Source organism: Neoarius graeffei, chromosome 20 (assembly GCF_027579695.1).
Source record: "Neoarius graeffei isolate fNeoGra1 chromosome 20, fNeoGra1.pri, whole genome shotgun sequence".
In the NCBI taxonomy this organism is placed as follows: domain Eukaryota; kingdom Metazoa; phylum Chordata; class Actinopteri; order Siluriformes; family Ariidae; genus Neoarius; species Neoarius graeffei.
The window spans coordinates 1,577,112-1,599,846 of record NC_083588.1 but is presented as its reverse complement, the minus strand read 5'-3'; the positions used below and the strand labels follow the sequence as shown (position 1 = coordinate 1,599,846).

General features: G+C 42.3%; 2 protein-coding genes across 3 annotated transcripts in view; one reads left to right on the top strand and one right to left on the bottom strand.

Annotated features, from left to right (window-relative positions):
* The window catches only part of rps15a (ribosomal protein S15a), a 480,374-nt gene that overhangs the window by 217,674 nt on the left and 239,965 nt on the right, over positions 1-22,735 (bottom strand). The window lies entirely within an intron of this gene.
* The window catches only part of LOC132868246 (ephrin type-A receptor 7-like), a 119,964-nt gene that overhangs the window by 26,014 nt on the left and 71,215 nt on the right, over positions 1-22,735 (top strand). Inside the window, exon 3 of one of the 2 annotated variants that reach the window (XM_060901076.1) lies at positions 895-1,570. In XM_060901076.1, the coding sequence (XP_060757059.1) occupies positions 961-1,570 (610 nt within the window). In that variant the 5' untranslated portion in view covers positions 895-960. Of the gene's footprint in view, positions 1-888; positions 1,571-22,735 lie in introns of those variants that run through there. The other variant, XM_060901075.1, reaches the window with a different exon arrangement.

Sequence of the window (22,735 nt, the reverse complement as noted above, 5' to 3'; positions counted from 1 at the left end):
TAAAACTGTGTGGAAAAAGGCAGCTGGTCAGGCACGACTTGTTGTGAGGTGGAAAGGTTGCGAGTTTAAATCCCAGCACTGCCTGAGAGGAGGAGATCTGCTCATCTCATGAAAGAAGAAAAACACGCAAAATAAATCACAAAAGTGAGATCAAACTCAGAAAAGCAATCCGGTCGAAACCATCATGAGAAAAAGAAAGGAAACTCCCGTCAAAAATCTGATTAAAAAAAAACAAAACATAAGATGATGAGGGATAAAAATGCAGCTTCGTGAACAGAAACTAAATAAAAAAAACTCAAATGCAATAAATAAATAATGAGGAATCGGTGAAGAATGACTTTAGTCAAGAGTTCAAGAAAATCATGACCAGAAGTGCAAAAAAAAAAAAAAACTGCATGGAAGAAAATTGAGAAAAATAAAAATGAGCAATAAATAAAGTCACAAAATTTGGGTTAATATAATAAATGAAAAAACATCCAGGTTTAAAAATGTTATAAAAAGCAGCATCAAGTTCACAAAAACATGGTGAAACTTTAAAAAAGTAAAGATTTCAAAACAACTAAAATTGAAAAAAAAAAACCTCATTTAAACTACATTTAAAAAAATTTACTCAAACTAAAATAATAACAGCAACTTGTTACAGGAAGTTGTGTTTTTCAGTTGAGAAAAATGAACAGAAATCTACAGAAAGATGCAGATGATGCTTTTCTCTTTTTACTTTGATACAAGGGTTAATATTTTCAGTGCATTAAAAAAAAAAATCACAGAAAATCCCTGAAGCTGTGAAGTGAGTGATGGAGGGAGGGAGGGATGGATGGAGGGAGGGAGGGATGATGTCGTGAACAGGATTAAAGTTTGACCTTGTGGGTTTTTTTGTTTTGTGTGTGCATGCAGTGGGAGGAGATCAGTGGCGTGGATGAGAAATACAAACCGATCCGCACGTACCAGGTGTGTAACGTGATGGAGCCGAACCAGAACAACTGGCTGAGGACGGGGTGGATCGGGCGGCGTGGAGGTCAGCGCATCTTTGTGGAGCTACAGTTCACGCTGCGCGACTGTAACAGCATTCCGGGCGTAGCGGGAAGCTGCAAGGAGACGTTCAACCTGCTGTACGCCGAGTCGGACCGGGTGCTGGGGGGCCACGACGATGACGAGGCACGCTACAGTAAAGTGGACACCATCGCTGCAGATGAGAGCTTCACGCAGGGCGACCTGGGCGAGAGGAAGATGAAGCTGAACACGGAGGTGCGTGAGATCGGACCTCTGACGCGCCGCGGCTTTCACCTGGCCTTCCAGGACGTGGGCGCGTGCGTGGCTATCGTCTCCGTACGTGTTTATTACAAACGCTGCAGCACCGCTGTGCAGAACCTCGCCATTTTCCCCGACACGGTGGCCGAGGCTGCATTTGCCACGCTGGTGGAGGTCCGAGGTGTCTGCGTCAACAACTCTGAGCCAGACGCCACCGACTCTCCTCCCAGGATGCACTGCAGTGCCGAGGGGGAGTGGCTTGTGCCCATCGGCAGGTGCAGCTGCAGCGCCGGCTACGAGGAGGGACACAGCAGCTGTGAAGGTAGGAACCGTTTTTGCTCATAGTGCCGCATTGAGAGAATCGTGTTGAACAGAAAATAAAAAATTACTGTTGTCAGTAAAGTAGGACGCAGCAATTTAATCGTCTTATGTTACACGAGGAGACAGAAGGGGGCGCTGCAAGCTGAGGTCGGATTTTTAGTTTTCAAACAAACCAGATTCAGACACGAGGTTGATGGGATCCAGTAAAAACGCTGTCATCAGAGCTGTGTGTGTTTAACCTTTCTGGAAGGAGTCTCCAGTAACAGTCGGAGGTAAAGCTGCAGTAATTTCATCTTCAGGACAGAAGGGTTTAGACCTTGTTTTGAGTTTCTCAGTCACATGACAAGCTGCTTAATTTTTAAAAATATTTATTTATTTTTAGTCTTGTTAATTTAAAAGTAGTCGGCCTTTTGATTTCATAAACTCGGTGAAATTGAGTTCCGTCTGAAATGTGGTGATTGTGATATCTGTTTATTTCTGTAATTTCTCACAAAATATCAGGCCATTCTGTGGGTGGGAAGTTATTTAATTTGAGGGGATTAAAGCAAATAATGTGCATGAAATTGCTCACCTTGCGCAGTCAAGCAGACAGAGGAAGTCCGTGTGCGCATGTGCAGGTTTACCTTCTTCTTCTTCTTCTTTTGGGTTTTACGGCAGCTGGCATCCACAGTGTTGCATTACTGCCATCTACAGGTTTCCCTTTGAGCGTGCACTGACAGTTCCATCATTCTGTCGCTAAACGAACAGCTGATCACACCGAGGTGCTCGCTGAGCGCCGATATTTATTAGTTTGGTCCTGCGTTTCCTTTCCTTCATATATAACATAACGTCTTTTCTTCTCTCTTTCCGTTACTGTAGTCAGTCTTTCACATTTCATTCGCACACTCATGTCCTTCATTTTTCTCTCCTGTTTCAAATTTGTATCCCACAATGCCTTGCGCGAACGGGGAAAGCCCACCACGTGATGCATGACGTAGTATCTTGAATTGGTGGGTCATGGTGAAGCAGGAAAAAATAGTGGAGCATTTAGGGATACATGGAGATAAATTCATTAATTGTTATATAATAAAATTGGAAGTCTGTGATTCAAATTCAGTAGCTTTCGGTCACTAAACATAAATAATTGGGTTTCAGGAAAATTCTTTTTATGACCTACACTTAAAATCTGAAAGGCAGCACAGCTTTAAAGAGGCTGGTGAAGGAACATCACTGCATCACTGTGATGACAGAAGCAGCAACAGGAAATAACTTGATTTGATTTTTAAAAAATGTTCTTTATTAAGTAAAAACAATTGTTGGCAAATTGCTGTGGTATAAGAGGAATAAAACGCTTACGCCTGTTTTTTAGTACACTTTTTTTTTTCGATAAAACTTTTACTGGAGCTAAAAAATGTTGAACTTCCTGAACTCTGGTCCCCACGTGTAAATGAGAACTCGGTCTTGATTTTTTTTCCTTTTCATGTTTGTTACTAATGATGTATTAATGCATGAAACATGATCACGTAAAGGAGCTTAAAGCATTAAAATCCATGCAGTGGGAAAAGAAAAAAAAGACAAGAAATAAAACATGTTGCTTTAAATGAAACAGGTGGAGCATTTAATAAATGTCGCAATGCTGCCGAAGTGCCTTTTACATAATCCGTTTTCTTCCAAAGCTCTGACCTGATTTTGTCTGAAAAGGAAAAGTGCAGAGCAGCAGATGTGCAATCAGTGCTCGTTTGTCCTGGATTGATGAACTGGCTCGTGTGTATTTCGGTAAACAGTCAACACATTTGGAGATTATGGAGTTGTATAATATCTCCCTGAAACCAGACGTTTTCTAAATGACGCCTCATCAATGACCCATCAGTCGCTTTCTGCACCAGTGTTACATCACCACCAGTGTTGCATCACCACCAGTCATCATCTAAAATATTAGATAAATAAAGTGTCCTGGGGTTGTGACCTGATTTGATGAGGAAAAGGAATCGACGGGTGAAGAGCCGAAGAGGAAATAACGGCGTGGGAGAGAGTCGAGTCGAGCAGAACCCTTTCGTCCGCCACTTTTATAGCCATCATTTTTTCATTCCATCATCGGACATCATGCAGTTTTAAAGCGTGAGACGATTCGAGCTGGAACACCTGCACATAATCCAGATGCTGTAATCAGCTTGTGTGGGTTTTTAAATGTATTCCAGTCTAATCACATCCTTTAATCTCATTACAGTACATTTTTACTCAATAACCTTATTAAACTTTAACAATAATCTTGACTCCTGCTAGTTTACTGAATGCTAATCCACGTTTCGTGTGTTTACCGTGATGAGCTTGCTCTCTGTGACCGTCAGGGAAAATTACTGTACATTTCATCAAATATAAAGACCCGACTCTCCTGCCTCGGAAAGTGGAGATAACATCTGGTGTCCAGCTGCAAATATGGGACTTGCTTCACTCTCGATTCTGAATGTTTGCTCATTAACAAGCGGAAACGTTCATCAAGATGCTGTTTGGCTTATTCGGTTTATTTTTAAGAAAGTTATGATAGTCGTTGTTGATGTTACTTCTTGGAGATGACCGTTGGAAAAGTTTGAACAAACGTGCCTGAGTGGGGAAAGTTTAACAACAGACTAAAGTTGACTTTTTAGCAAATGCAGTGTTGTACACTGTGACTTAAAGATTCATTCATTTATCTTCAGTAAGCATTTCATCCTGGTCCAGATGGTGCGGGATCCGGGGTCTGTCCCAGGAATGCTGGGCACGAGACAGGGAACACATCCTGAACTGGAGACGATGGGATGGGATACTGGTCCACACACATGAGGGGTGTAAAGAAATGACACTGTGCATTTATATCTGTATTCAGACACAAACCTGAAGTGGGTGTGGCCTAAGCTGGAATCATAAGAAAACATGTATTAAATACCACTCTACCTGTCTACCAGAAACCATCATAAAAATCTGGCAATACAGATGCGAGTAGGAAGTCAAACTCTCGTGGTTACCAGAGGACCCGTCCCCCACCGTAACCCGAGCTATGTAATAGGTGAGAGGCTGAGGGAATGGAGATCAGTGCCACACCCACACGCCTCAAAGAGCTGGGTAGTACAGCTAGGACAGGAGACTGCCTGGGAAGACCAGATCCTGGCTTGGGAGAGACTTTGATGATGATACCTGTGGAAACTGGAAAACTCGGTAGAGGAATGGATTAAGTTGCATCTCTACTGATAGACACACATTCATGCCTCGAGTCATTAATTCATTCACCTACTATAGGCCGTAAGGTGAACCCCGAAAAGTCTTTCAGAAACAAGATTCCGCTCCGACATCTCCGAACTACATAATATCCAATTCTTAAAAATGGACGTATTATGAAATGATGTCATCAAAAAGTTCTCACCTTGTAATGCTGTCAATTTTTTGCACGAAGGCTTGAAAAAGCGAACTAATGTCATCGGCGCGGAATGATATTTTGGCACCGCGGAATAAGATTTCGCTACAGAACAGGTTCCAGGTTTTTTGTGTATATATAAATTTGCATTTGTAATGTGTATACATCACTGTTTTGTTGTTTACATTTTCTATTAAAGTTTGCAATTTGCCACATAGTTCTGTTGTGTGATGTATGATGACTCAGTCTTGCATCTTCTTTGTTGCCGCTGCTGCAGGTGCATAGTGCTGCCTAGTGCGTTTACCTACCTCTACTGTGCCGCTGCATAGGTAGTGAATACTTGAATCCCTGCCATTGTGCCTCTGAACTGAGCAATAGAACTGCAATATTATATATAGGTTGTATTATTATTATTGTGTATTATTATTCCTATGGACTCTTCTCCTTCCTGCACAATTTCTTAAATCTTGATCTGAAATCACACACATTGCCTATAATAATAATAATAATAATAATAATAATAATAATAATAATAATAAATTTTATTTATAATGCACTTTCTATTGTTAAAATCTCAAAGTGCTACAAAAGTGCTATATATTATATATGCCATTTTATGGCTAAATCCATGGTGTGTATACACTCTTAAAACGAATGTGTTGGAAATCAACACATCTTTTGTGCAAGTTTAATTTCAACAAGAGTTGTGTTATATTTCAGAAATGTTTAACACCAAAATTGCACAAATAACAAATAATGTGTTAAAATGAACAAAAGTTCTGTTGTCCCAATCTGGACATAGAGATGTGTTAAAAAACAATGCAAGTTGTGTTATTTTCAACACGTGTTTTAAGAGTGAGCCCACAATGACGAGTCAATACTCTATTCCATTACTGCCTGTGTAACATTGTAGGTCTGTTTTTCAAGCAAATTGTTTTATGGTTGATCAGTACTTTATAGTTAATAACCTAAGAGAATGAATACATGAATGGTCCTAGTCATAGACCATTACACCATATTTTGTACTATAATAATGGTGATAATAAAAATTATTTTTATTCTAATAATAATATAAACACTTCAATATACCACATATATGCAATATTGTCTTAGTGATGTATTTAAAGCACTATTTAGGACTTAGAAGACATTTCACCCACCTTGGAGGGTGTTTTGGAGACTTTTTCTACTAATGTGACTGTAATTACGCAAGCTGTCAGCTGATCTGTGGTCAAAAATCGGCAACGCGATTGGTCCAGACCGGTCACGTGATGTCCCGACACGTCATTTTTAGAGGAAAATACTTCGCCACGCGATCGCTCGGTGCGAGGAATTGACAGGATTATAAGGTGAGAACTTTTTTCGCCACACTTTCTAGTACTCATTCTTAGTTTTAAAATAAATATTTCGTAGTTCGGAGACGTCGGAGCGAGATGAAACGAAAACGGGGTTCACCTTACAGCCTACTAGATGTTTTAAGGAGGTGGGAGGAAACCAGAGAACCCGGAGGAAACCCGTGTATGTTGTATGTATATATGGTAGATGTACAGAGAGAATGTGTGGAGGACCAGGAACATGTGATGGATGAAGAAATAATGTTGAAATGTTTACAATGAGGATTGTTCTGTGTGTGATGGAGTTGATTTGCCTGAACAGAGATGACGACAGACTGCAGGACAGAATTGCACGGCAGGGTTGGATCATGATGGTGTGACTCGCTCATGTAGCGGAGGAGTGTGTGTGTGTGTGTGTGTGTGTGTGTGTGTGTATTAATATACAGCAGAGACAGCACATGGCTATATGAAGACAGTTCAGGCAGTAGGAGATGAAGTGTATGTGTCCGTTTCCATGCTTGACTGGATTTATGGCCATCCTCAGAGATGTGAATTTTCAGTCACTGTAATGAAGAATGGAGTTTGGATGGTGTGGACAAGTATGAGCTTCTTGCGGGGGGGAAATATCCCACAATGCTTCACAAAAATCAGTGTCAGATTCTGCCACATGCAAAGTGCCCACGTCTCCCACACTGCATTGCACTTTATGAGCTGCGAAAGATGTCGCCATTTGCGCGCACACACACACACACACACACACACACACACACACCCTACTGCACTTGTCACGGTGATGCATCAGTGTAGGACGAGTGTCATTTTCAGATCAATGGCTAGATGTGTGGAAGCGAAAGATGGCCGTTAGAGGAAATGACGAGCCGTTTCATGCCCAATGGAGATCATTCTAATGTCAGTTCTTCTCTTTTTACACAACCTGAAACCAAAACTTGGTAGGCTTGGGCTTGAATCTTGTCTGTTATCTTCCTCCACCTGGCCTCTGGCCATTGTGACACATGAAGATGCTCAGTATGGAAGGACTCTCTGACATGACACGTCTTATAGGGGTTCTTCGGTTTCCCTCACCATTGGAACGCTTAAGTGACCCCATGACTCGAGTTCCTGGATGTTGTGTTTAACGCAGTGGTCTTCAAAGTCTATAATGATGACACAAAAGAACATCTGGATTTCCGTTGGTGTGTGATCTTATCTCCAAGCTGCAGGTTTTCATTCCAAACTATGAGGTGTCGCACCTGATTTTCATTTTGGCCTTTAATCGATTATAATGTAAAGAATCTTCAGCCCCACCAGGTTTTTGTGGATGAGATCCCTCACTCCTGATCAACACTATGATCCGCCAGCAAAACACACACAATTAATCAAGACTGAATCGATGAAGTTTGAAAATTTAAAGACAAGGTGATGTGGTTTTGAAATCTGATTGGCTTGTGCAGGGGCTTCAAAGTTTGGGAGAATAGCAGGGTACAAATAATTTACAGCAGGGTGCAAAATGGTAAAATGTCTGCCAGCGGCAGACATAATGCACGCAAAGCATGCAGGGATAGATAGATAGATAGATAGATAGATAGATAGATAGATAGATAGATAGATAGATAGATAGATAGATAGATAGATATGCAAGTACGAATTTTTCATGGGGCGGGATGGTTTGGAACAGGCCATCTAAAATTGGGATAACATTTACCTGGGACAGGTATTTGAGGCGGGTCGTCTAGCTTAAGCTTGATTAGCGTTGTTACGCACGCCAGTGTTTCCCACAGAAATTTTGGAGACTATGGGGGAGGCGCGGGGGTTGTTTAAAATTGAGTGATATGTTAAATATTAAGTTATTACTGAAAAACTATTGATTAAAAAAACAGACACTGAGAAATGGTCCTATAAACAACTTTACCAATATAAAAGATTACCAGGACTACAAAAATGCAGAAAAATAGGCTTTACTTATCCAAATGCACCTGTTGGTTCAAAAGTTAAAGTGCAGAGAACCTCACAGCACAACATGAAGTTACCTTAAAATAATATAAATGCCTCAGCTTTCATGTAAGAAAAAAACTATTAATACTAGTGCTGTGTGCAGGCAGTCTCTCCTGAAGACTAAATTAAACAATAATTATAAACTAATAAAATAAATGGCTCAGGCTTCATAGAAGAAAAAAACAATTTGAACAGAATCTCACAGTATGATGCTGAAGCTGCCTAAACAATGGAAAATAAAATACCATTTTGGCAAAAGGGGCAGCATGGTGGTGTAGTGGTTAGCGCTGTCGCCTCACAGCAAGAAGGTCCGGGTTCGAGCCCCGGGGCCGGCGAGGGCCTTTCTGTGCGGAGTTTGCATGTTCTCCCCGTGTCCGCGTGGGTTTCCTCCGGGTGCTCCGGTTTCCCCCACAGTCCAAAGACATGCAGGTTAGGTTAACTGGTGACTCTAAATTGAGCGTAGGTGTGAATGTGAGTGTGAATGGTTGTCTGTGTCTATGTGTCAGCCCTGTGATGACCTGGCGACTTGTCCAGGGTGTACCCCGCCTTTCGCCCGTAGTCAGCTGGGATAGGCTCCAGCTTGCCTGCGACCCTGTAGAAGGATAAAGCGGCTACAGATAATGAGATGAGATGAGATTTTGGCAAAAACGTTGGCATCCATTAATTTCTTGTGTTAAGTAAAAAAATATGTTGCCAGATACTGCTGACGTTTTACAGCCCAAAATATGTTCAAAACCCGCCAAAATGCACTTAAAACCGCCCAGATTGGGCGGGAAAACGCGTAATCTGGCAACACAGGCGGCAGTAATGACTGCACTCGTGTTGAGGATGTAAACACAATCTGGCAACACAGGCGGCAGTAATGGCTGCACTCGTGTCGAGGATGTAAACACAGTTGACGCGGCAACGGACATACATGACATAGTGGATGTAATTTACGTTCACAACTTTTTTTGCTGTCAGAAATATTTAATATTACATTTTGTGACTCGACTGACAATAGCCGGCGGCATAACAAGCCATAGCCAGCGATTTGCCGCCGGTGACCGGCTACTTTTGAGACCGCTGCTTGTGAAAAGTTTCAAAATGAACATGTAGCTTTCAATGCAAGTCTGAAATCCATCATGGAACCACCACACGACCACTACCAATGCTCAAGGATGCAGATGAAATGGAGGGAAAGGATGAACCTTTCCTCCCAGGATTGAGACCATATTCCTTTTGAGACTTTCTGTGCAGATGATGAAGGGAATGAAGATGTTGAATCCAAAGATGTTGCTTCCCATCTTGATGTGCCAAAAATACGTTTGAAACAATTTGACATTTACTCCACCTTTGCCCATGTCCTCTAATGTGACTGCTGGTTGTGCTGCAGGATATGAGCAGTCCTTCATGATTGACGAGCATCTAAATCTGTTTGTTTTGGAGCTTTGAATTTTAACATGCCAATCAGATTCCAGAAATGCTTCCTGTTGTCTTTAAATTTTTAATTAATTCTTGGTCAGTTGAGTGTGGGTTCACTAGGAGGAGCTCTTGGGTGTCTGAAACAGTCGAGCTGCAGGTTTTGGTTCCTGCCAATCAGGAGTCACACGTGATGGTCAACTGAAGGCCAAGTTAACTTGATTGGCTGGAACAAAAACTGGACCTCTGGAATCCCAGCTCTAATTTTTGTCATCATAATGAACACCAAATACCAGCACCTTAGAACAAAGTTAAGTCAAGTCAACTTTATTGTCAAATATGCTATACATGCTCGACATACAGCACAGATGAAATTTCAGTCCTCTCTGACCCACGGTGCAAACAGGCAATGCAATAAATAAAAATAGAATAATTGAAAAAAAACAAGCAATATAAACAGTATAATCACTCAAGATAGGAACTAGACAGACTGAACACTAAAACAATATAAACAGAATAAATAAACAGTATAAACACTAGATAAGAACAAGACAGACTAAACACTCAGACAATATAAACAGTATAAACACTCTAGATATTAACTAGACTAAACACTCATATACACACACACACACACACACACACACACACACACACACACACAAATTGGTGCAAATAAACAAACAGTCAGGGCACTGAGGTATAGCAGGTAAACATGAAATAAGCAGAATAAACAAACTAGCAGCTGTTAAGGTGAGGTAGTGCGGAATAGTGCAAATGGGCGAGGTAAAGTGAGATGTGCGGCCCCTGAGTTCAGTGTGTTAATGAACGATGAGGTGTGTGTGTGTTGGGGGGGGGGAACTGTGAGGATGACATGTCAGATGCTGAGGGGGGGCAGGGGGGTGTGCGAGCAGAATCTGTGGCAGGGGGCAGAGGGGGGAGGAGGGGCAGAACAGGGAGGGAGTTGAGCCTCCTGACCGCCTGGTGAAAGAAACTGTCCTTGAGCCTGCTGGTTTTGGCCCGGAGACTCCGCAGTCTCCTCCCCGACGGCAGCAGGCTGAAGAGGCTGTGAGATGGGTGGGTGGGTGGGGTCACCTGCAATCCTGATGGCTTTGCGGGTGAGGCGGGAGTTATAGATATCCATTAGAGAAGGGAGAGAGACACCAATGATCCTCTCAGCTGCTCTCACAATGCGCTGCAGAGTCTTGCAGCAGGACACGGTGCAGGCGCCGTACCACACGGTGATACAGCTGGTCAGGATGTTCTCGATGGTGCCTCTGTAGAATGTGTGCATGATGGGGGCCGGGACTCTTGCTCTTCTCAGTTTGCGGAGGAAGTACAGGCGGTGTTGTTGTTCCAGGACAGGTCTTCAGAGATGTGCACACCCAGAAACTTGGTGCTGCTCATCCTCTCCACTGCAGCACCGTCAATAGATAGTGGAGCATGCTGGGTGTTTGCTCTCCTGAAGTCCACAACAACCTCCTTCGTCTTCTCCACGTTCAGACGGAGATTGTTGTCCTTGCACCACATGGCCAAGCGTCTCACCTCACTCCTGTAGATTGTCTCATCGCCATTGTTGATGAGACCCACCACAGTCGTGTCATCCGCAAACTTAATGAAGAGATCTGAGCTGGATGTTGGTGTGCAGTCGTGGGTCAGCAAAGTGAAGAGGAGGGGGCTTAGCACACATCCTTGGAGGGCCCCCGTGTTTAGTGTGATGGTGCTGGAGGAGTTGCTGCCGACCCGTACAGCCTGTGGTCTCCCTGTCAGGAAGTCCAGCAGCCAGTTGCACAGGGAGGTGTTGAGTCCCAGCTGGTCCAGTTTGTGAATGAGCTGCTGAGGAATGTGTTGAATGCTGAGCTAAAGTCTATGAACAGCATTCTGACATACGAGTCTTTTGTCTCCAGGTGGGTGAGGGCTGAGTGGAGGGCAGTGGAGATGGCATCATCGGTCGAATGGTTGAATTGATATGCAAACTGGAAAGGGTCCAGGGCGGGGGGGAGGGCAGACTTGATATGCCTCATGACTAGCCGCTCGAAGCACTTCATGAGGATGGGAGTGAGTGCGACAGGGCGGTAGTCATTGAAGCAGGAGGGAGACAGCTTCTTTGGGACCGGGATGATGGTGGTGGCTTTGAGGCACGTGGGGACAACAGCCTGGCTCAACGAGATGTTGAAGATGCCTGTAAAGACATCTGTGAGCTCCTCGGCACAGTCTCTCAGGATGTGACCAGGAATGTTATCAGGACCCGGGGCTTTTCGTATATTTGTCGTCCTGAGAGCTCTCCTCACGCTTTCTGGGGACAGCGTCAACACCTGGTCGCCGGTTAATGGAGACACTTAAGGTTTCTACTGTTGAAACAACCTCAATTTGCTATTAAAAGATTTGGAGCAGAATACACACCACCATCTTTCTGAGTGCACCTACAGTACAGTGTCCCACTGTTGCACACCTTTTATTTTGTAGAAACACAATAGACATATGGGGGTGGCACGGTGGTGTAGTGGTTAGCACTGTCGCCTCACAGCAAGAAGGTCCTGGGTTCGAGCCCCGTGGCCGGCGAGGGCCTTTCTGTGCGGAGTTTGCATGTTCTCCCCGTGTCCGCGTGGGTTTCCTCCGGGTGCTCCGGTTTCCCCCACAGTCCAAAGACATGCAGGTTAGGTTAACTGGTGACTCTAAATTGAGCGTAGGTGTGAATGTGAGTGTGAATGGTTGTCTGTGTCTATGTGTCAGCCCTGTGATGACCTGGCGACTTGTCCAGGGTGTACCCCGCCTCTCACCCGTAGTCAGCTGGGATAGGATCCAGCTTGCCTGTGACCCTGTAGAACAGGATAAAGCGGCTAGAGATAATGGATGGATGGAATTGACGTATGATCCAGACTTGAACTTCATGGTCAGAATAAAAACAGAGCAGAGTTGTTCCTGTCGTCGACTCTTTTCAAATGACGCTTTAAAAATCTTTGAGCGTCCTCGTTCTTGGAAGTGCTGTCCACATGTCTAACATTTCTGTTTGGAGTGTGTGATTGTACACAAATGTCTCAGTGGTATTTTGATGTGTTGATGAACACAGAAGACAGAAAATGACTGCATGTCTGTAGGAGCTCTTCTCACAGTGGGCAGTTCATGTGAGGAGAAATGGCCCGGAGACAGTCACTGTCACTCCACCTCAGAAAGGCTCAGTGTGTGATTTTCATCCTGTCTGCTCACTAAAACACTCATCTCGTCATGCTCCTTCTCATTTTAAAGGTCCACGTCGCCCGTGAGTGAGAATGAGTCGACAGTGTTGAGTGGTGTTTTCTTACTACACAGGAGCAAAAGTGTGAGATGGAGGAGTAAATGAGAGGCAGAGTGAGTGACTCAAAAGCCAGTCTAGTTTTTCATGTTGAATAAAATGAGAGAAGAAGGAGGTGGTAATTAGGACGGGTTGTTTCTGTGTTTTACATTCTCATCTGGTAAATGCTTTTATCCAAAGTGAATTCCCACTGGAGCGGCGTTCACCTTGGAGTCGTTGAGGTTTGGTTTGAAGGGTTTTCTGTTTATTTGAACCTGAGTCAGCGAGTCTGAACAAGGCATTTTTACTCACTGGTCCGCTCACTAATCAACCTTCCCAATTGAGACTTTCATCCACTCGCCTTCTCACCAATCCACTGACCCAACAACCCACTGACACACCCACCTACTTTGAAACCTTCCCAATGACCCACCATCAATTGATCGACTCGCAGACCGATCCACTGACTGACCCAATAACTCTCCTGCTTAAGCACCAATGCAACCTCTGACCAACAACTCATCCACCCACCAATCGACTGAAAGACTTCAGTGTTTCCCACAGACCAGGTAGCAATTTGTGGTGCTCCACTGTGCCGACGAGGGAATCGTGCGTGGTGGTGTCGTGGCGGTCGGTGAAGTCGGTCATTGGGGTGTATGCAAAGTGTTTACAGCAGGCGGTGTTCAAACACACAGTATCTTTCTTCAGAGTCACCTGCTGGGACTATTTTAAAGCTACAAGAAGCATTTGAGATTATTCAGTTCAATCTAAATTATTTTAAGTTCTTTAAGAGAAGACAGCTAAAACAATTTTTACCAGAACCCTGCCTGGTTTCATTCCTCGACCCAACTTTACATTACAGGGCAGGCCATTAGTTTGCTGGGCTTGATGTTGGTGGAAAACCTGTCTCTTAAATTTATGAAAATTACTCACCAAAATTGAAGTTTTTCACCTTAGTTTTTGCCTTTTTGGTGGCAATCTTTCAATCATTCTTTAGTTGACATTCAAGGAATAAATTGCAAAAAACAAGCTGGAGGTTTTTATTTTAAATATTGAACTCAACACTTACCTCAACCAATACTAAAATGAAATAAATAGTATAATGTAACAACAAAACAATAATAAAGTAAAATATCGTAATTAGATGTAAGAAACCACTTAAGGTAACACCAAGGCAACTAACAATAATGAAAAAGCATTACCCTAATTGGTGCAAAGCCTGCATGCCCTATCAGAACATTTAATTCTGCGTGACTTCCTGAAAAAAAAAAAAACTCAAGTGCCCTATCGTAAGGGAAGTCATTGGGTTCGGGACCAATTATGGAGATTCGTAAGCAGGCTGCCAGGTGTTCCCCTTGGAGCCTATTCCTGAGGTCTGTTTTAATGTATGGATAAAAAAAGTACATTTTCTTCATCATCAAAGCACTAAAAATTTCCATTACATCAAAAAAATATCCAAAGGAATACTGAATTTCTATGTGCTTACCCTATTCATAGCTGAGAAATCCCGCTCGCAATTCAGAAAAAACTTTTCAATACTCCATCTGGGTTAAAGCCGCAAACATTGAGAGTCAATGAAATTATAATAGTCAAATAAATACGAAGTTATTATTAGCCTATGGGCATCCTACAGTAGCCTCTCTCAACTACTGCATTGTTTCTTAAAATATTCAGATTTTATGCTTCAGATAGCATCAACTAGGCATCCCTGCGATTATAACATTTTATTTAGGCTAGTGGGAAATCCTTATTTATTGTGAATGTCAAGCCATTATTAATAACTTGCATGAATGCTGAAGCGGGATAAACGGGATAATGCAATAAGGCCAGTTCCTCGTGTCAAGTTGCTACTGTCTGCATCAAAATTGGTTTATAACCTGACTCAGGGATGTCCGTTTCCTGTAAGCCAAGAAGGCTATGATAAAGCTCATCACGAGCACGACGTAGGCGACCTTTTAAAATAAGGGTTCGGAAGGCGAATCGGGAAGGCTGCATTATTTTTAATTAGCCTAACAGGCCTACTCGCAGTCCGGTGTCACAGTCTGAATTTACCACCAGTCTGAATTTACCAGGTAAATTTAAACTGTAGCAGCCACAGTTTAACCTTACCACAGTATAAATTTACCAACTTGGCATAATTGGGCCTAGTCTGAATTTACCAGCCTAATATGAGATTTATGTTCATGTTCATACTTGAATTATTTTCACTTTATCTTGATGAATATTGATTTGTTTAAGTAAGACTCCTCATGATTATAACACTACCGTTCAAAAGTTTGGGGTCACCCAGACAATTTTGTGTTTTCCATGAAAAGTCACACTTTTATTTACCACCATAAGTTGTAAAATGAATAGAAAATATAGTCGAGACATTTTTCTGGCCATTTTGAGCATTTAATCGACCCCACAAATGTGATGCTCCAGAAACTCAATCTGCTCAAAGGAAGGTCAGTTTTATAGCTTCTCTAAAGAGCTAAACTGTTTTCAGCTGTGCTAACATGATTGTACAAGGGTTTTCTAATCATCCATTAGCCTTCTGAGGCAATGAGCAAACACATTGTACCATTAGAACACTGGAGTGAGAGTTGCTGGAAATGGGCCTCTATACACCTATGGAGATATTGGACCAAAAACCAGACATTTGCAGCTAGAATAGTCATTTACCACATTAGCAATGTATAGAGTGGATTTCTGATTAGTTTAAAGTGATCTTCATTGATAAGAACAGTGCTTTTCTTTCAAAAATAAGGACATTTCAAAGTGACCCCAAACTTTTGAACGGTAGTGTAGTTATTCTCTCAAATTTACCAACTTGGTATAATTAGACTGCTGTCATTGGGCCTAGTCAGAATTTACCAGCCCAATATGATACGAGATTTATGATCATACTTGATCCACAAATAAATTTTCACTTTATCTTGATGAATATTGATTTGTTTGAGTGAGACTCATCATGATTATAATATAGTTATTCTGTCAAATGTACCAGCCTGCTATAATTAGACTCCTGTCATTGGACCTAGTCAGAATTGGGTCATCTTTCTTTTGAAAATGGCGGATCGCTGGTCTCGTGCCTTTTTGGACTGCGTGTTTTGCTGATTTTCATTTTGTGACTGGGAATTGATTGTTTCCTCATCCATATTCAACAGCTTGTCTACTGATAATCAAATCTCACAATTGTAATCACACTCTCTCTCTCTCTCTCTCTCTCTCTCTCTCTCTCTCTGTGTGTGGGTGTGTGTGTGCGTGCGCGTGAACGAGAAGAAAGAGCACTATGAATGAACAGAACGATACTCAACGGAATTTTTTTTTTTTCCAAAATCGCGAGTCTGATTGTGTGGCGATAGGAATCCATTGTGTGGCGCTGCGGCACACAATGGTCTATGTATGGGAAAGCCTGGACTTGCTGACCCACAACTGATCCAATTACTGACACATTAATTAACCCAACTACTTCCTTAAGTACCCACCAACCCAATGGCTCCGTGACACCTCACACTCATCCACCCACATACTGACTTACAGACCGATCGACTGACTGACCCAACAACTCTCCTGCTTATCCACCAACCCAACCATTGACCCACAGCCAACCCACCAAGGCAACAACTCATCCACTCACTCACTGATGGAAGGACTCACTGATCCACCCTTTGATTGACCCACAACTGACCCAGTTACTAAAAGATTGATCAGCCCAACAACTTCCTTCAATACCCACCAACCCAATGACTTGGTGACGCACCCAGCAACTTGCATGATCCACTGTTACACCTGTCCACCAACAAACTGACTCAATGACTGAACCCTCAACCCAACAACTTGCCTGCAGGCCCGGTGACTCAGTGGTTCAGGCTCTGGGCTACTGATCAGAAGGTTGGGGTTTCAGGCCCCAGCACCACCAAGCTGCCACTTTTGAGCCTTTGAGCAAGAAAACCCTCTGTGTTAACCCTCTGTGCTCTGTGGAGGACGGCCCCGTATGGACAGTTGAAAGTCACACCTGGAGGACGCTCTGGACTCTTACAGTAATGCTTTTATGGCTGAGGACTACAGTTGACTTGCTAACTTTAGGACTGCAGTTGTCATGAACAGTTTTGCACTCAAGTCTCCATCAGTGAAGAGTTTATAACATCAACGTGATTATAACAGTTTTAACATGAAGTCAGTTTCATGTTAAAACTGTTATCACGTTGTCTGTTATCACCCAAATGAGGATGGGTTCCCTTTAGAGTCTGGTTCCTTTTGAGGTTTCTTCCTCGTGTTTGAGGGAGTTTTTCCTTGCCACCGTAACCACAGGCTTCATCATTGGGGATAGATTAGGGATAAAATTAGCTCATGTTTAAAGTCTTTAATTTTCTGTAAAGCTGCTTTGAGACAATGTCTATTGTTAAAAGCGCTATAAAAATAAACTTGACTTGATCTGTCTGTACTGAAGGAGGTCAAGTTGATAAAGTATGATGTCGGAATGTAGACCTCTACCGCCTCAGAGATTCTGCCTCATGGATCGATCTGGGAGCAAACAGTCACTGACAGACACAGCTGATCAGAGATGTTTCTCAGTTTATCGTAGGACAAACATCAAGATATATTCACATTCAAGAGTGTGTTGTAGCGATGTGATTGGATGATGATGATGATGATGATGATGTAATTGATGAAGCTAAGTTATCAACGTATAATGTAAACAGGTAATGAAGCATTACATCACTGATATTTAGATGACCCTACTGTCTGAAAGAAGAGACATTATGTACCATTACATCATCTGTCAGGATTGTAGTCTAATGAAAAAAAGAAAGACATTACTGATCAACATCACCTTCATGAAGCAGAGGGCAGAATGTGCGAGTGAAGATAAATCTCAAGAATATAACTAAGCAAAAGAAGTAGCCTTCAGAACAGCCTGTTCCACTTTCAATCATGTCACACACATTTCTATCCTCCTTATTCTTCTTGCCACGTGATGAATTCCTGACCAACCCAACAACCTACCACTGACCAAAAGACTTAAACACCCATCCATGGCTTACCCAACAATTTGCCAACCCACCCACTGACCATGTGACCAGATGATCGACCAACCCAACAACTCATTAACCCACCTACAAAAACCCTGAAAATAAAACCCTGGACCTTCTACCACCCCCAACCTCACCACCTTAAACACCCACCCAATGACTCAACCATTTACTGACACACTCAACAACCTACCAACTGACCAGAATGATGAATAACTAATGGCCCTTTTCCACTACCCTTTTTCAGCTCACTTCAGCTCGCTTCAGCTCATTTCAGCCCGACACGGCTCGCGTTTCGACTACCTCAGAGCAGCACGACTCAGCTCGCTTCAGCCCTGCTTAGCACCCAAAACTCGCACGGTTTTGGAGAAGGGCTGAAGCGAGCCAAACCGAGCCGAGTGGGGCTAGGGGCGTGAGGAGACACTCCCCTGTGCACTGATTGGTGAGGAGGAGTGTCCTCACACGCCCACACACGCCCCGCGAGCACGCTGGGATCTGTAAACACCGTAAACCCGGAAGGAGAAGAATTACAAATTACGAGAATTTCTGAAGCCTTATGCGCCTCGCCTCATCTATACGCTCTTGCCAGTATCTGTTGGCGTTGTCGGTGACAACAAGCCACAGCACCAAGACCAGCAACACTAACGACTCCATGTCCTCCATGTTTATTGTTTACTATCCGGGTCGTGAGACTACCGCTTAAAAGGTCACTGATGTCACTGTTTGCGCCGCCTAACGACATCACGTGACGTCCACCCACTTTTGCTAACTCCACCCAATGTGTCCACCCACTTCCAGCCAGCACGGTTCAGCGCGGTTGTAGTCGAAATGGAACTCCAACAGCCCCACTCAGCTCGACTCAGTCCAACTCAGCAAGACACGGCTCAGCCCAACTCAGCCGCGTTGGTAGTGGAAAAGCGGCATAACTGACCAATCCAGCAAGCAACCTTCAACCACTGCCTGGGTAACAGACGCTGTGCTTTTCAGAACTAAAAGATGATGAAAGAATCGTCATCTCTGATCTGAGATTTGAATGAAATTCTTTCATCATTCAAAAAAAAACAACAACAACCCAAAACCAATGGATTGGAGGTAGCTCTGCAGGGGTGTGTGTGTGTGTGTGTGTGTGTGTGTGTGTGTGTGTGAGAGAGAGAGAGAGAGAGAGAGAGAGAGAGAGATGTGGTGTAAGAGTGTCAGGGTTAAGGTGGAGAGGTGTGTGTTGCTGTCAGTCTGCATCAGCCGCCGTCTCACTGGATTATTTCTCGATTGAATGTTAATGATATGAATATGCAGAGGTTCTCCTGCTCTACTGATCAGCTATAATGCTTCACTAGACTGGAGAATTACTGTGTGTGCGTGCGATTTATCAGTTTGGTGGCCATTTGCTTGACTGTGTTTTTAACTAAGTGGCTCGACGCTATTGAACAGATCGGGAGTAGCTGCTTATAAGAATCAGGATTGGTGTGTGTGTGTGTGTGTGTGTGTGTGAGAGACTCTACATGTTTACGGCTGCCTGTGTGTCTACAGAGGGGCTCAGGAATAGCCTTCACTGCAAAAAAGTGAAACTGAATTTGAGGAGAAAACTCCTTAATCCTAGTGAAATGATCTTGCTGCATGGACAGATGTTTTTACTTGATAAGACATTTTAGAATAAGTTGGTTGCAATCTAGAACCAAGTTTAATAATCTCAGAATCGGTGTTTTTTGTTTTCTTCTAATAGGAAATGCTCAATCGTTTCAACTATTCAAGATATTTTCACTTGCTAAGATATCATTTTTTGCAGTGTTGGTGTTAAATTTCAATTTATTACTATTGGCTCAACACTGTTGTCATGGAAACGCAATTTAAATAGAATTTTATTATTTATTTATTTAGTTATTTTTTATCTCAGGCTGTTGGGACAAATTGAGAGCAAATCCAGTGTCCTGTAGTATTTTAGTTGTCTAAACTTTATTTTTTTAAATAAAATTTTACATTGTTTTATTTATAGTGTATACAGTCTGTTTCAGAATTTAACTATTTATTTAAAATGTTAATTTATATTTAGATTTATAAATTACAAGTTACAGTTAAATATAAACATAACTCATTTTTTGTTATATTCAGGTGATCATATTTTGTTCATTGTTTTTTCATTCTTAAATATTTATTTACTGATGTATATTTGTTAACGTTTTAATAATTGTCCGTTCATTTTAAATTTGAAATATTTATTAATTAAAATTTTAGGTGTATTTAAGGTTTTTTTTATTTTAAAATTTCTCAATATAATCAACACCACTGCAGGTTTTTTTTTAACTTGATTTTTGTGATATTTAGATAAATTGTATTAATTTGTTTTGTTTAATTTTTATATTATTTCTGTCCAATTCTGTTCAAGTTTTAGTTTATTTATTTAGATTTTTGTGAAATAATGCTGTTTTTTTATTCACTTATTTATGCTTGTTTTAATTTTGTTTATTTAGAATTTAATTTTTAATGTGTGATTAATGTTTTGTTTTTCAGAAAGTAAAATGTATGGCATTAAAATTCACAAAAAATGAATTAAACACCACTGGAGGCAATTTATTTATTTATTTATTTATTTATTTATGAGAAGTTGATTTAATGTTTGGAACTTCTGATGTTTATGAAAAAAAACCAACCCTGTAAGCGATGCATTGTTTATTGAATATTTAGACTGGCAGAGTTTATTCGAGGAGTCTGTCTGTCTGTCTGTCTATCTGAGAGTGTGTTGGGGTCGTGTGTGTGTGTGTGTGTGTGTGTGTGTGTGTGTATAAAACCACGTGTCTGAGGCAAACCTGATGCAATGTGATGGACCAGCAGGAGCCATCTCCAAGGAGACCATCTGGTTAAGTGCATGTCCTGCTGTGTGTGTGTGTGTGTGTGTGTGTGTGTGTGTGTGTGTGTCTCTTCAAGGTGCCATGAAATGAGTTTGAGACTTTGTTAGTGTTGGAATGTTTTATTTATTTATTAATGTCCGTGTCACACACTCAGTGTTCATTATGAAGCCCTGAGGGACGAATGGAAGAGAAAAAAAATCCAGGAACATTTTTCAGCTGCTTTCCACCACAGCTCTGCTGAATTCTGCATTCTGATTGGTCAGCAGGTGTTGATTAGTTTCCTCCAGGTCTGTCAGCAGCACACAATGTGTATTACGGACTGAACGCTGTGAGAGAGGTGTAAAGACTTTTACAGGAATTTCACACTGAAACACGTGAAAGGTTCCTTTGAATGCATTCATTCAGGAGTTTAAAGCAGATACGCAGAGTCATGGCCTCACTTTCGTTTATATGTAAATGCCTTGAGACCTCAAGAACGGCACAGGAATAGTTTTAAGCGTTAACTATAAATCTAATATAGTAATTTTTACGATTAAAGCAATTCATATAGGTCGCGGTCTGAGTGAATGACCTTGACATCCGTAACGTCACAGCAGGAAGTCTATCGGTCTCATCACCATTTCCGCTATACTAAAACACAGAGCTGACTGCAACTCCGATCCTCCATTTTGAGCTAATTTATCGCCATGCCACGTAGATGTGTTGCTGGCCGGTGCAGCAACACGACAGAAGGTGGATTTACGTTGCATTCACGGCCCAAGAATGTTCAAACTGCAAAGATTTGGACGCGTTTTGCGAGAAGTTCACGGGCACATTGGGCACCTATGAAGTGGTCTCTCCTCTGCTCTGCACATTTTACTGAAGACTCGTACGAGATTTCTGATCTGTTGAGGAGCGTTGGCTATAAGCCCGTATTGAAAGAGGGTGCAGTATCAATAATGAAAGGAAAATAGAACTATAAGAAAAGGAAAGTAAGTTCAGTTGCACCAGTTCTCCCGGAGTGTGAGCCGAGGGTTGTTGCTAAAACCTGGGACGGAACGGGACATATTATCGCTTGGGCAGTGATCTCCCCGCGGTTGTTGCTAAAACTGGTGACGTCCCGTCTCGTCCAGGGTTTTAATAATTGCCTGAGCTGAGCAGTAATGGCGGAGTACTCAATATGGAGAAACGTGTGTGCGGTTCGGAACGTGTGTGCGTCGCACGGTTCGACGGTTCATACGCGGCATGCGCAATGTGGCCTTGTGCCTGTATGTGACCTCGGACAGTTTCTCCAGCGAAAGAAGAGGTTTGGAGTGCGGATTGCTGCAAGTCACGTCACCTGTAGAACTGGCAAGTGGGAGAGAAATGGAAGGCCGCCCGGAGTAGGGCTGCACGATAAATCATTAAAAAAATTGCGATCTCGATTCACATATACACGTGATCTCATTTCGAAACACAACGATTCTTAAGCATTTTATTTCACGAGCGACATCACAAACAAATGCTCCCATTTCTTCCTGGATTTTTTCAAGCGCCCCTAAAGGCAGCACTGCCGCTGACTCCTCCCTTGACCTATGGTAAAGCGTCTTTACAGCACGTGATTCAGTCAGTGGAGGAAGCCTGCCTGCAGTGGAGTGTGTGGAAACCAGTGTTGCCAGATTGGACGGTTTTGAATTCTACTTTGCGGGCAAAAAAATGGCTTGGGCTGGTTGACAAAAATTGGGTGGGTTTGACGTTAGTTCGGCGGGTTTTTATCAGATGTTTATAAATATTTCGCACCATAGACCTAGTTTACCCAGCACCCCTTAGGTATTTTAAACAACCAAAATCGAGCATTGGCCTAAATTAATCATTAACAATAAACATTAATCTCATTAAGTATTATTTAAACAAAAAAATGATGTAACTGTAAGACTAATATGAATGTGTGTAATGTAGTGCAGAAACTGAACTCATAAACT